The following is a 15,414-nucleotide window of genomic DNA, read 5'->3' as shown; positions in this document are numbered from 1 at the left end:
CCCTCATTAATGGAAACTAACAAAACTTATTTAATAAAAATATGTTTAATATTTATTGTTATTAATTATGTACAGTATATGTTGTGTTTTATATTACATTTTGTGCTTAGGCATTACTTTGCTTTTAAGAGGTGGGGAAAATTTGTATGTTGAATGTCAAACACTGTCAATTCTGTTCTTTTCTCATTGATTGAGGCTGTTATACTGTAACATTCTTCCTAACATTGTTGTGTTCCTACAGGAAACGTCAAACAGGTTAATAACATGATACTTGCTTAATACATAACACATATAACATGAAGTTTTTGCATGAACCATCCCTTTAATCCATCTCCTGCCTCAAAAACTTGGGTCGGTATATTAACATCGTCTCATTTAACAATGAACTGTGAAGGAACTGATCATTTTTTAACTGTGAAAGTGTGTCAAGATAATTTCAAAGCATCACTGAATTACCTTTGCCTTTATGACAATGTCCTCCATATGATTTCCTGATCTGAGGAACTGGCATCTAAGCACAAATCAAGACACTTAATACCAGTTAAAATCAACTCAAGCAATGAAATAAAACTCAACTATCAATAAATGAAATGCCTGCAAATGAATGTGAAACAAACTTGCCCAAGTAGAAACAGATGTTTCAGAGTCGACAGGTGTGCATTGATAACAACTCCAAATGCTTCATACATACTGTATAGTTCTCACTCACTGCAGTCTAAACGTGAGGATTACGTACTTAAATCTATAAATAGAGCTCGCAAATGGGATTAGATCAATTGTCTATGTGCATGTGTTTACATTGGTCATAGAATTCAACACCAGAATTCATGGAATTCAACATATCTACAGATTCTGCTGAGAGGTGTCTAAAGAATGTGCCTGGATAAACAGTTTACTAACAGTTTTAATGTAATGACCTGGCCTAAACAATTTGTGCGCTCATGGTCTATTCTCGCATATAAAGTGCACATGCGTACATAGGCTATAAGCATATACACCTGTTCCCGTTACCTTTTCCAGCGGACTGGCTCTTGCATCTCTTGCATGTAGTCTGAGCAAAGTATTTTTCAGGAGAGAGCTCGTAACATTTCCGGTGTATCTCAGACATGCTAATAGTGCATGAACTCCTGTGCGCATCAGATCCTGCATGGAGCGCAATGGAATGGATAGACTCACATGCGTCCTCTAGTGCTGCTATCCAATCTCATTCATCAAAATTGAAAAAAAAAACTCATTACAGAATAAATAAAGCAGTCTACACTGGAAAAGCCTTTTAACTGAGATACTGAGAGCCATCAGAAAGTGGCGAGTGGCGACACACTTTAAAAGCATTAACAACCTTTAGATCGTTTTTTCTTTTCCCATTGCTTTCTACCCAGCTATCTTTTAACTTGTTATAATCCTTGAATTATCGTTAATGTAAAATAAATTAACCTGGATAATTAAAAGCATAAATAGGACTCGCTCTTGTGGTTAAAAGCGCATGAACCCAAAACCGCGTCCATATGTCAGCTCCCCCTTTGGCAAGACAAAGTACAGAAAGTGCGAAGGTGTGTATGTTTGAGTGAGTGAGTGAGTGAGTGAGTGAGTGAGTGAGTGAGTGAGTGAGTGAGTGAGTGAGTGAGAGAGAGAGAGAGAGAGACAGAGAGAGAGAGAGAGAGAGAGAGAGAGAGAGAGAGAGAGAGAGAGAGAGAGAGAGAGAGATGGGCAGGAAAACTCAGCTTGAGCTTTTCCTTCTTTCAATGGCTATCCATGAGGAAGCGGACGGAGCTCTGTGACACTCGCCGTTACGTCCCCCTCCAAAAGACCCACAGCCGATGATCAGAAAATCACATTTACATGTCTATCATCAGGAGCTGAGATATGGTTTAAATCTGTGATCTTGATTTGGATGGCACAGATGATGAGTGTCCTGACTCTTGGACTTGTGGGAAGACTGTAATTCAGCCATGGCGTTTTCTCCAGGATACTTGTACCAGTCTTCACTCTCCCTGTACTCGTGCCCTCCGCACGCGTCCGGTGCGATCACGGGCCCGCGCACGCATGATCTGGGACGATCCTCCGGCGGCTCGGCGTTTGCCCCGTACGCGTCCACAGCTTTCAGCAACGCTACAGCCTTTAACTCAATCCAGTACAGTTCTGAATCCACAGTCCCTTTTACTACATATGTGGTGAGTTTTATCCACACACACATTGGATTTCGGAGAGCTTTTATTGTCGTTTATTTTAATCATTTTATGACATTATAATCATGTGTGCTGCTTTCATCTTTGAGCTCCGGAGCTAACTTTTAATGCCACTGTCGATTAAAGTTCATTTAGTAAAAAAAGGGTTTAAAGTGAAATGTGTTGATTTGTCTTTTCTCAACATAAACCAAAATATGTTTAACTTGTTCACTAATAATGGTTCACTTGCGTTTCTTATTCTTAGTTATTTCGTTTTAAAACAAAGAAACATAAAAGCTCAATTACATACAAACTGAAAATGAAATAAAAAAAATACTGTACAAGTTAATAATCAGTGATTTGTTTGTGTTTCTCGTTATTTTTTTATTGGAATGCATTTGCTGCATTTATTTTATAACAAAATAAATATAACCAAAACAAATAATTTTACCAACCATTAACTAACATGCATAAAAGACGAGATTTATTTTACTATCACGCTTTTTTATTTTTAACAAATGTAGTTTACATAATAGAAACAGCCCTACAAAATATAGTTAACAGATTTCCTTATTCGATGATAATTGTTCAGAATATTAATAGGTATTTTATTTGTCATTTAAACAAAACGAAAAAAAATAAAGAACGTATTTTATATGTTTTCGATCAGTATAAATTAAATATTTTTATTTGTATGAAGATGCACTTTACAAACTGTCCGCCCTATTCTGACACATTTAAACAGCAGAGCCGAGCCAAGATAAATCATCAATGTATAATCATCTGTATTAATTCATTGCCCAGGGCTCCCCATACGACCATTCACCGGGTGTAACAGGCTCTATGGGCTACCACCCGTACGCTGGGCCACTGTGTGCGTACCCGTTTGGAGACCCCGCATACCGGAAGAACACCACCCGAGATGCCACCGCCACCCTGAAGGCATGGCTGAGTGAACACAGAAAAAACCCGTATCCTACTAAAGGTGAGAAGATCATGCTGGCCATCATCACCAAAATGACTCTGACTCAGGTGTCCACCTGGTTCGCTAACGCACGGAGGAGACTGAAAAAAGAAAATAAGATGACCTGGACACCACGAAACAGGAGTGAGGATGAGGATGATGGGGACAGCATTGATTTAGAGAAAAACGATGAAGATGATGAACCGCTAAAGACTACCCAAACAACAGAGACGACCAAAGATTCAGGTGTGCATTTAGTTTCCTAATGAATTCACTTTCTTACGTTTTTTCTTTCATGTGCGTACTGTTAATGATCATTATAATAATTATAATCATAATAATAGCAATTGCCGATATGTTAGTAAAAATCAAATTAATATGTAAGGCTTATATTGAAGTCGGTGATTAATTGCAACAATAGACTCAAGTTAGGCTTCTTTAACGGTTTTAATGATATGAACTGTTCAAATTTAAACGATTTGAAGATTTACCTAAATATTAATTTCATGCTGTTTTTATGTTAAATTTAAAATGATTATCCTGCATTAGATTCGTTTTTCGAATCTTGAAAGTGCAGACTTCCACATATAAATATTAAAAAGGTCCTGCCAGTGCTTATAAGCCAAAAAATCTTAATGGTTTCTTTGTTTAACCTCATGTTGCAGTTCGCGACGACTGTTCAGAAAAGCGCACAGACGACGACACGATGGATCGTGTTATAATCGACTGTGAAGAACACGAGAAGCGGACAGAACCCGAGTCTCCGGTGGCCACAACCTCCTCTCCCCTAAACGACAACAGAGAAAGCCCGAAGCCCCCCAGTGAGAACTGCAAACCCACATCTGTCATTCATTCAGCAAACTCGACCCCCAAACCCAAACTGTGGTCTCTTGCTGAAATGGCTACGTCCGATAAGAGGTGTGACGAAACATCAGGGAGGTCATCACCCGCCGGGTCACCCGTGCAGTGCCCGTATCCCCCGAGACATTTATACTACACGTCTGCTTTCCGCGCGGGCTTCACGAACTATAGCGCATTCGGATCCCTGCACGAATCCAACCCCAAACATCTAAACGGATTAATTTAGACTTCGTTACACAGAGACAGCAAACTCACTCTCTAGCCACATCAGCGCTTTAATTTATTATTATATCCAGTGCAAATAAAACAACTGTGGTATGCCTCTGATTTATAGAGACGCGCGACGTTTTTTACATTTAGGAATGACGTCATGTTGTATGCTGAAATGCTATTTTTCTTCAAATATATCCATTCAATGTAACATGTTTGTGCAAGAGGCCAAAGTAGTCCTTTAAAAAAAGTTTTGTAATTCCAATCTGCTGTTACAATTATCTATTATTTAATACTTCATACAATCTTTTTTACTGGATGTTCATATATTACGCCTGATTATCTGTGCCATTTTGCAAAACCTACCTAAGATGTTTTATGACAGAAATAATTTAGGGATTATGAAGTTTATTCCTTAAAACATGATCAGTGGTTGGTTTGCCATGCACTATAACATTATGCATAGTTCAAATTTCCCTGTATTTAGCAATCATGTGTTAAGAATTTGTTTAATATGTAAACGCGGTTTGATTGGCTCACTGAAATATATGACAGATACTATATAAAGGCTTGCAGGGTTGGCATCAGGTTCAGAAGAGTCAGTCAAGACAATTTAGTAGCTGCATTTGTTGAACTCAAGCTATTCTTCACATATATTTCAACCCCGTGAGGATTATTCCATCACCACTCTTTAAGAACATTGTGCAGTGCCTTCCAGAATTTCTCACAACTGTGCTTCACTTATATGGACTCAAAGAAAACACTCAATAACTGTAATAGTCGCCTCCTGGGCTTAATACAGAGGATAAATTGTATATTTAAGTCAACATTTATTGCAAGGGGATTATGGGACAGCACTCTTAACTGGAGGAGATATTAAATTTATGCTCCATACAGCATCTAAACATGAAACGTGTGTTGAAGTGATGCAGGAACAGTGAGGGGCTAAAAATGTTCAAAAGACCATTTTAAAAGGGATTAAACGTGTAAATTCAAAATTTAGTAAACTCTTGGCATGAAAGAGAGGATTACCACCCATTCTCCATTTCTGCTCGAACAGCAGAGTCCAACAGCAACAAACATCAGAGAAGCAACTCAGGCCCTGTGGGTTACAGGGGTAATACAACGTTTTTGTACACAAAACCATGAAAAGAGGCTGCAAGGATTTGAAAAGCTCTCTAATCCTTTGGGTAAATTCAGAGTTTGAGTACAAGGTGCAATGCTATTTCACAATCCAGTGAATTCAAAGCTTTGTAACCAAAGATGCTCCATCAAAACTATCCAATCATCTTCTGTCCACTTGTACCAATGTCGCATTTAACACGCTTATTTTACTTTTTATTACTTTATAAGGAGGGTTTAAAACAACTACAAATGGGGTTTCTTTTCAAAATTGGGGTTGTGAAAAATGTATATACTGTATGTTTACATGTGACACTTTCATCCAGCTCTGCCATTGCAAGAAATTATATAACATCCTTTATTATCACATAAATATTTAACCTGTTGTACTTACAGAAGACATATTTTGCTTGCTAATTAAAAGGCCTTTTTAGGAAATTACATAAAGTGAAGTTTATAGTGAAACCAGGCAATATTATGTTTTTCTTTTCATATGACACAGTTTGTGTCTGATTATTGACTAAAATTTCCTCTCAGGAATTATATATTTTTTAAAAGAAATGCATACACAGGATAATTGAATAGTGTGTATGACTTTTAATGTACATTTTATATAATAATAAATGTTTTAAAAGTCTATGCGTACAAGTCTGTATGATAGAAGGTGTTAAGACAAATCTTGTCCACTCGTCTTCACACCCTGATCAATATAGGTGCCATTTTTAATGCAAGCACGCTTTTGCTCTTAACTAAAGGGTTTGTAAAGCTTTTAAAAGCATTGATTTTGAGCTGATCGATTCAGACTAAAATAGTATTTTCCTGCATAGTGAATAGACACTAACATGCCAGACAGCACAAGCTGAATTGTTGGATGTTCATATTACCTCTCGCCCACTTCAGCCTGGAGTCAAACTACTGAATATCAAATTAGCACTTTCTAAAAATGTTTTCGTTTTTTTCACAGGATGTACTGTGAGGGTAAAGTTGCCTGGTCCATCATTTGTACTCATTCATATTAAATGAGTATGATTTTGAGCAGTTCTAAGATAGTTTTGCTTCTGTTTTTTTAAGATTTTTGGATATTAAGAGGTGTGCCAGCACAGTAATTAAATTATTTGTGTCACAAAAGTATACAAAAATCTCAGAGGTATTGAATATTGTAATCTAGTAATACTACAAAAAAGTCCCAACAATATGCACATTTCAATGACATACATCTATTATACTTCCACCCAAAATAAATCACAGTTCATGTCAGCCACATTTAATTCCCAGGGAATAAACCATGAACAGTCTGAATAGGGAAATATAAATATATCTTTAATATAGATTATTTCATGCTCACTGCAAACAGTAATTCATCGCACAAAACAAATATTTTATTCTTAGTACAAGTGAACCTGTATTAAATGTAGCTGCACTGTAAAATCGCCTCTGTTAAAAAAGGTCAAATTTACACTCAGTGTATATAATCCACACTCTCAACGTGTGGATTATATATACACTGTGAGAGTTAATTTGACCTTTTTAACACTGGCGATTTTGCTGTGTGGTGTTATTCGAAGAAAAAAGTATAAATCTACCTGTGACAAGCAGAGCAGGACGGGTCAGCTGCACGTTGCACCGGTCTCGCATCTCTCACGGCCCTCGTCCCGCTCTGCTTGTCACACTTCCTTACTTGCCTAACAGTTTTTTAGACAAATGAATCTGCATGACTGTTCTGAGATCAAAAAGACCAAGAAGTGTTTTCTTGCATTATTTTTTGCAAGAAAAATTTTCCCTGTTGCCTGCAAGCGGCAGTTGAAAACCACAATTTTAAAGCACTGGCAAATGTTTCTTTTGTTTCATCAGAACACTACCAAAATTTTGACAAAACGTAAACTACTTTTCCTTGCAGCTATTATTCATTCTCCTAACAAGCTCCCCGCACTTTATTTCTATATTATCTCTGTAGGTCCTTCAGGCCTTTGGCAAATAGATTTCATTTAGGGTTGAAAACGGCCAGAGACGCTGATGGCTCAATTTACTCAATAATAGATGGGAGGCAGTCTCTAAAATAATATTGACTTAAACAGTACCGCACGCCGCTGAGGCTCAGGCGGGCGTTAGGAGAAGGAGGCGTTTGAAACAGACAGCTGCGCTTTAGCCTCAGGGCTCCTCTTTAATTGAAAGCATCATTAAGAGCCTCTGCGGCCCTTAGCAACTCCCGTCCTAGCAGCGCAAATAACGCTTCGCTCGCTACAAAGCCACGAACGTAACATGAGGCTGCTGTCGTCACATGCCACATTCGATAAGAGCCCGACGCGCAGATAACAGCGTGCCGACGGACGATTGCCTAATTAAGATATGCCACCTTACATTGTCTTCGGATGTCGAGCCTTGTTTGGTTATTCATCTGAAAGACTGTGAATAATTTCAAGAAAGCAAAAAAATACCTCTTTTGATTATTTGTCATAAAACATCACTTGAACAAAATGCAATGCCTCTCAAAATTGGACATGCTTTTCTGGATGATTGGTTTTTTTTGTTGTTGTTTATCTAAAAGCTTTATGTATTTTGAATGTTAAAATAATTGCAACATTGCAACACTTGCCGAACTGTTAGAGTAATTTTGGAGCAGAACTATCATTATATCAGAGCAGATGAGTCGAGTGTTAATTAAACCTTTGGAAAAAAAGCATTATTTTGGCAATTCAGTATTGTGGAACAGAAATGACACACTTTAAGTGCTAAACAGTAATAGACAAATATAAACGGTTTATACTTCTGAATTACTTTAACGTCGTTTGTAAAAACATTTACTTAAGTCTAATTCAGGCCATAGCTGACTCAATCCATTTGTGTTATTTCCAGCCTGAGTTACAAAGGGATTTGCTTTCGAGGTGGCTAAATCTGTGCGAATCACACAAAAAAGTATCATTATTAGAAAAAACTAACCTAAACCTAAATTTGATTGTAGTGTGAAAGCAGAGTGTACTACAACATACAAATAAGACCATTTTGAATTGCCATGTGATTGTGCTGGTTATTTCATGGTTATGATGACTTTTAAGACATATTTGTAGGTGTGTGCACTGTGTCTTTAAACGGTTTAAACTGGTACTGTGTTGTGCCCACACAAACAGCAGTACATGAAATAAACTCAAAACTGTCTATAAGTTCTTTGTGATGATACACCAATGGGATACAGCTTGTACTTCGTTCAATGCTATTGTTTCACACAGGTATATTCTTCAAAGCTAAAATCACATTAATAAAAAGTGCATCGGAAGTGCACGAGAGATCAGTTTAGCAGGTATCTTAACAGCACGAGAAACACACGTAGCATTTGCAATAACACGCTGACTCGGTAAAGCAATGCATTCATCTCATCTGTTAGGGCATTTAGTTAAGCTGAAGGAAAGAGAATGTTATCCGGAAAGCCGGAACAAAGTTTGAAAGGCAACGCTCGCAGGTTTAATATCGCTAGATCACAAGCACTCCCGCATTACATCTGTAATGCGACGCATTCAGCAAGAACAATTGACAGAGTGCCTCTGTATTCACAAGGGTTGAGTTATCATATTAAAAATACATTTATTCTAAGTCAATTTTTGAGATTGTTTGGCAGTGCTGGAAACAATAACATCATGGAGGACTCCATATTCCTGCCAGCACCCTGGGGTAGAACTATATTTCTTTTTGATGTGATTAAAAAGCAATGATGAATATGATTTGCTTTGTAGTTGAATAATGGCTGGAAAAGCGAGACTGCTCCATGTGAATGGATTCCTTCATCTTAAATGGAAAGGCACCAATATATGATTACATTTGTATCTATTGTGAGAGCGCTTTAGGTGATTTACAGTAAATATTGCATATATTTGAAGGTGCAGGTATTATTAGCAGCTGCTCATCCATTGGAATAATAACCCAACTGCTTTTATTATACCTATTTTTCTTTTTTACGTATAAGTAATAGATGAATTATTATTGAGTGAAGGCCACTTTCTCCCAAAATCAGGACCCTATACAGTCGTGTAGTGAGACTACTTATCAAACAAACCAGGCAGAAACCACAATAAATTAATAATCATTGTGAATCAAAGTGATGTTGGCAAGCTTTTGACAACTACACACATCAAACCGCTGGAATTGCAAAAGAAAGTGCTGTCACCATACCTTTATGAACCTCAGTGAAACACAAGGATCTGGCAACTTCAAAGATGCCTTGCGGAATCTGCGTGGGACATAGTTCTGCCGATCAAACGTATGTTTGATACGTTAATATTTGTTAATGCCACTATACGAATGGATGCTGGGCCATTGCTAGCATCTTCTGAATGGTTGCTTACCCGTTCCAGTTCTCTATTGTATAAAAATCTACACCTGCTGAAAAAATCTGTTGTTTTTGCAGTAAAAAACTGCCATCTGTGGTTGCCCAAAAATATAAGACACATACAAACTTCAAAGTTAAAAAGTTTTCCTAATTCGGCTACACTTTATTTTATGGTGTCTGTATTGTACACAGTCCACGCCGTAAAAAACGTAATTTTCCACGTAAAATGTAAAAAAACAGAATTTTACAGTTTTTTTACAGAGTCAAGATTCAGGTAAAAAAAACCCGTAAAATTACAGAAAAAGACAACAAATATATTTAAAAAAAACGAGGAAAACAATGTAATATTTATCCTTATATCCTGCAATGTATCTTTATATCCTGTAACCACGTGTAGTATTAGGGTTTGGGTTAGTTACATGTAATTATACATAATTTATAGTAAATACATTTACGCATTTGGCAGACGCTGTTTATCCAAAGCGACTTCCATTGCATTATACTATACATTTGTTTATGTGCACCACTGAGCTACAGGAAAGCTGAAAATACATGTAGCGTGGAACAACGGCAGCGTAAAATAAAGTGCTACCTACAATTTTTAATCATATATTTTATGGTATCATGTATATTTTACAATTCTTATAACTATACTTCATCTTATTGTTAATATATATATGTTTTTTTACTTCATAATATGCGTGATATACATTTAAACTTTTAGGCTATCTATTACATCCTCAGAATAAATGGTTCAAGTATTCATGCCTTATCAAACATTATGAGACACTTTACACTTTACAATTATGAGACACTTTACACTTTCTGTTTGAGTGTACTGAAGTCAAATGATGTCAGATTGACATTACCCACAAAACTCGTGCGTGACAGTTAAAAAAAAGAAATCATTATTATAAGCTTACCATTGTGAATCATGGTAAGAAGACAGTTCTCAACACTGACTTTATATGTACTAAATTGTAGAGCTTTAATAGAGTATTACATTTAATAAAAATAATATTATATCTGCAATGGTATAGTGGATCTACAGAACCTATACTATAGAACATACAATGTGCAACTTTTTAAATCTGTCCATATTAAAAGATTTAAAGTGACAGTGGGAGTGTGTGGGTGTTACCAAACAGTTCCCTTGACTCCTGATATTTACATCTATGAAGTGAATCCATGATAAGATGAGTAATATCAAAGACAACCAAAGGAATGTGGAGTTTTTAATAATGTACCACCTGTTCTAAGCGGAGGCGTCAGAATGTCACGGGAGTTTTTAAAGCTTATAAATTGCGAATGAGGTGAGGTAGACATCTATCATTATGCTGTGCGTTCTTTAAAAACCAATGTATGCTGTGATTTAGGGAGAGGAGTTTAATGAATATGAGACATAATGATTCATGTCATTCATGGCCATTATTCATGTCCGGCTTTTGCATCTTTTCAATCTGAAGCCTACTTTAGTGTATGGTGCAATGACCCCTGGCATTTTGAGTATGAAAACGCCTGCCTGAATTCACAACTATTTTACGAAGTGGCTAATTCGTAGGAATTGGTATGATGCGAATCGTACAAAAAGTACTATTATTAGAAAAAAGCTCTACTGAAGCTACCCCTAACCCCAGTACTAAATCTAAACACCACTGGCGTGAAAGCAAATCATACTAAAAGGTACGAATGAGAGTGTAAAAATTAGCCACCTTGTAAATACTAACAAATTGCAGTGAGGTTGTGTTGGAATTGCGCTGCTGGTCTGTAGGTGCGGTTGGTGAATAAAACGCCTTCAACCCAAGATCACACGTGGGGATGAAGTGCCATAGACAACAACGAAGGGGGCCCACAATCAGATACATGCCATTTGTGATTCTTGTTACCTACTGATGCTGGCTTACCTGCTGATAGCTACAACTTTGCGAAAGACTGTAACCCGTTATCTAAAGGAAGCCATGGACAGATAAGGAAGGTTAACTCTTTCCCCGCCTGCATTTTTGAAATAAAATCTCCTGCCAGCACAAGGATTTTTCATCATTTTCACAAAACTTTCATGGCCCACAGAATATTTTATTTTATGAATATGTGAGAGTATATAATCTATCAAATGAGAGAACAGAGACTCTGCTTTTAAACAAATAAACAAAAACATATTATTCTGTATTCTAGTTTTTTTTTCATCTTTGAATATACTTTTCTTAAAAGTTAAGTAAATTGTGTTTTTGTCGAAGACTTCATCCATATCAGATTTAGAATGATGACCAAAACATAAGCTGCATGTGTCTTATTTCGAAGTCATAACTTACATCGTCGATGCTGTCTCATTTCAGAAAAGCAAGAAAATGCAACCTTCTTTCACATTAATTCAGAGGATGCATGAGGTGTTTCCTTGGGTGCTAGAGATAACCAACCATTCTTTTTAATTCTGTACTTAAATAAGCGGTAGCAGCTGCACATTCATTCAAATACGTGATGTTTAAATGTAAACAGTTTACAATTTTTAAAGATTTTTTCCTTAGTGATTTTTTAATGTTTAAACGGGTAAATCAAGAAATTTGTTTAACTCCTCTGGCATTGTTCAGGGTTGAAACTGATTGACTTTTCAATTCGCCAAATCATGTAGAAATCATTTTCATTAATTAGACGTGTTAGAGCGCAATTTGTTGGCATAGCAAAGTGATACTTCACTGTAAAAATATCTGTAAAAAAATGAATTTTTCTGTCAGCTGGATTGACAGAAATATACCGTAAAATAATAGTTTTCCCTGTAAAATTGCATGTTTTCCCTGTTTTGCTTGTAAACTTGCGGTCCTTTTCTGTAATTTTACGTTTTTTGACCGTATTTCAAAAATAACAGAAAAAAAACTAATAAAACTAAAATTAAAGGTTTTTTTTACAGTGTTCCTGTTTCCTTATCTGCCACCTACAAAGTGCCTCTCGTTTAACTTTAGGTTGATGGAAATTGACGGATTTACTGATTGCCGATCAGACACACAGTACAATGTTATGGGCAGTAAAGGCCGGAGTCAGATGCAGGGTCAAAAAAGGGTTTATTTCAATAAATTCACAGAGCAACACACAAGGAGTAATACCAGCAATGGGAGTAGGACAGGCTCGAGCGCTCGGCCAAGGAATATGGGAGATGGTTAAAGGGACCTTGAATAGCTCACGAGTGTAGGACTCGAGTTAGTTTAATCCGGAAGCCGCTGCAAAGGGAGAGTCCGTGAAAATTTCTGTGCAACAACCCCGAAGGGAGAGTCCGTGAGAAGTTCCGTGCAACAACCCCGAAGGGAGAGTCCGTGAGAAGTTCCGTGCAACAACCCCGAAGGGAGAGTCCGTGAGAAGTTCCGTGTAACAACCCCGAAGGGTGAATCCGTGAGATGCTCTGAGCAACCAACCAGAAGGGAGAGTCTGTGAGGCAACGCCGAGGATGAATGGTGATCCTCCCGACTCGGTCCCGGAGAGAGAGAGGTCCTCCGGTGAGAAGTAGGGAAACGTTTAGGGTAGCCTCCGGGCGTTTAGGGAAATAACTCCACACAGTCAGCCAGAAGGAGACCTGAACTCGCCAGACCAGCACCGCTCTGGGGAAACAGTGGGACACCGGGCAGGGTGCAAAGAGCTCTGGACTCGACAAGACTAGATATAGTGACAAGACTAGGATAGTAACAAGACTAGAATGCTAACGACTGGAAGTCAGTGAGTAGTAAACTAACGGACTGACAAGGAACAAGAGAATGCAGGAGGTTAAATAGGAAGAGGCTAGATAGCGGGAGTGGAAACCGGTGTGAGGAGATTAGCGTGAGAACAGGTGTGTCGTGAAGAGGATAACGAGTAAGGCGAGGTCTACACACAAACACCCAGCACATGGAGAGCTGTCAAACTCTTCTCATTGTGCTAGACAAACACTAACATGTAAAAGACAGGACAAAACAAACAGGTGATCAGATAATACATTAATTAACATATATACATTAACATATATACAATTAACAATAATACATTAACAAACAGGTGATCAGATAAAACATAATTCTTATTCATTTGTATGTTTCAGTGCGGTCATATTTAGGTTAACAGTCAATTATGGGTGGTGCATAATTCTTGCTTTTTCTTTTGTATGAATTACATCGTACAATTTCATGCAGATTCGCCACCTCTTGTTACGTTTTCCTGTGAAATCAGTTTGGTGTGTCCGTCATATCCTCCCACTCCTGAAAATGTCAACTAGGATAACAAGCGATAACCAACATTATGCCTCTCTGGGCTCAATTAGTTTTGTCTGATGGGTTGAACTGTCCAGCAGTTCAGATGCAAATAGACCTGAGCAGACAAGACTAGACCCGGCACAGGTGGTACTTAGCATGGGGGCTGTCATTTACATCAAAAGGACACCTCTGACACTTCACATAACTTACAGATCCTTCTGCTGCCACCAGAAAGGAAGAACAAAAGAACCGGCTTGAAAGAGGAATCAATAAGCATATGGCAATTAATAAAACATTTTCCCACTGAATTCACTACAGACAGGTTTTCTTTGTTCTAGTTTCACAGAAAGAGGAGACTTGACTGAGCACATCATCAAATAATGTCTAACATTTCTTCGGTTCAATTTTTGTAGTCTGTTGCCAGTCTCAAAATGAGGGCTCATGGGGAATTTCTTCTGCATTTAACACACCACTGCAAATCTCAAAAAGGTGCTCTTTGAGTATAACTGTGAATAGATGATTATGATGGAAATCCACTATTGATGATGGATCTGTAATATCCCAGCAACCAAGGAATGCTTTCTATGTCCAGCCCTAGCAATCCACCAGGCAGAACATCTCCCAATCATAACATCATCTTGACTAAATAAACTTGTCTAAGAAGTGAGTGTTTCAGGGCTGGTTTCCGCAATCTGTTGGAGCCAAAGGTTTCAGATACATGCAGTGAAAGGTTTTGTTAAAAGGTGCCACATCCCTGGAATTAAGTTTGCATCTGGGTAATCTCAGTCACAGATTTTTTGTAGGCCGCTAAACTAAGTGCCTAAATCTGCAAGTATGGTCCGGCTGTCCGCCCCCACGTGCCGCTCCCGGATGACAACGTCATTTCCGGCATAAGGAGGGTCCGCAGTCGTCCGCACACCCCGTCCACGTGAAGCCCATTTTTTGAGAACAGGCGGACGTGACGCATACAACAGCGCATGCATGAGAAAAGTGCACTAGTCCACTAGGGGTCAATACATACACAGAAAATGTGAAGTGTACCATTGTCGAAGAAGAATGATACAAAGCCAACACGCTGGAACCAAGAACAGTTAGCTAAGAAGCATAGCCTTCTCCATTATGTTTGGTTGTTGTTCTTGTTGTCTTGCTGTTTGCTCGGATTGTTTGCAATGGCGATTGACTTCCTCTATCATTAATTTGCAGTGGGTATGTGAATGACGCGACTCAGCTCTGCCCTCTGATGGCCCGTATAGAGCACTCATACTCACTTGTATTGCGCATGTGTCGAGTATGCTCAAGAAGCTGTGCAGATACGTTTGTGTGCGAGACGGACACGGACGCGGAAAGTCAAGTATACCTGCGGCTTTAGTCTGAGATGTAGATGCTGGTTTACTGGCATAACCAAGTCACCTTGGCTTAACCTGTAGTCACATAGCTGGTCTTCTCAACTTACTGCTGAACATCTAACAATCAACTGTAGAAATAAAGCCAGCACATCATTCAAAACAGACAAGAGTTTCTAACCATGTGGACACCTTGGCCTGCTGTTGAAATTACATTGTATTT

General features: G+C 38.1%; 1 protein-coding gene across 1 annotated transcript; it reads left to right on the top strand.

Annotated features, from left to right (window-relative positions):
* Positions 1-1,568: 1,568 nt before the first annotated feature.
* On the top strand, positions 1,569-5,874 carry irx5b (iroquois homeobox 5b). Its single transcript, XM_057328845.1, has 3 exons — positions 1,569-2,171; positions 2,970-3,375; positions 3,795-5,874. The coding sequence occupies exons 1-3, from the start codon at positions 1,950-1,952 to the stop codon at positions 4,214-4,216; spliced, it is 1,050 nt and encodes a 349-aa protein (XP_057184828.1). The 5' UTR covers positions 1,569-1,949; the 3' UTR covers positions 4,217-5,874.
* Positions 5,875-15,414: the final 9,540 nt, after the last annotated feature.

This window comes from Triplophysa rosa, unplaced genomic scaffold, assembly GCF_024868665.1.
Source record: "Triplophysa rosa unplaced genomic scaffold, Trosa_1v2 scaffold86_ERROPOS1239135, whole genome shotgun sequence".
In the NCBI taxonomy this organism is placed as follows: domain Eukaryota; kingdom Metazoa; phylum Chordata; class Actinopteri; order Cypriniformes; family Nemacheilidae; genus Triplophysa; species Triplophysa rosa.
Note: the sequence above shows the minus strand (reverse complement) of the source record. Positions and strands in the feature narration are given on the sequence as shown.

What these genes read in the sequence shown, in the direction of transcription:
- irx5b (XM_057328845.1), top strand. Translation starts at nt 1,950, where the DNA reads ATGGCGTTTTCTCCAGGATACTTGTACCAGTCTTCACTCTCCCTGTAC. An exon ending in TCCCTTTTACTACATATGTG is followed by an intron (nt 2,172 to 2,969) that starts GTGAGTTTTATC and finishes TTCATTGCCCAG; the next exon opens with GGCTCCCCATACGACCATTC. An exon ending in AGAGACGACCAAAGATTCAG is followed by an intron (nt 3,376 to 3,794) that starts GTGTGCATTTAG and finishes CTCATGTTGCAG; the next exon opens with TTCGCGACGACTGTTCAGAA.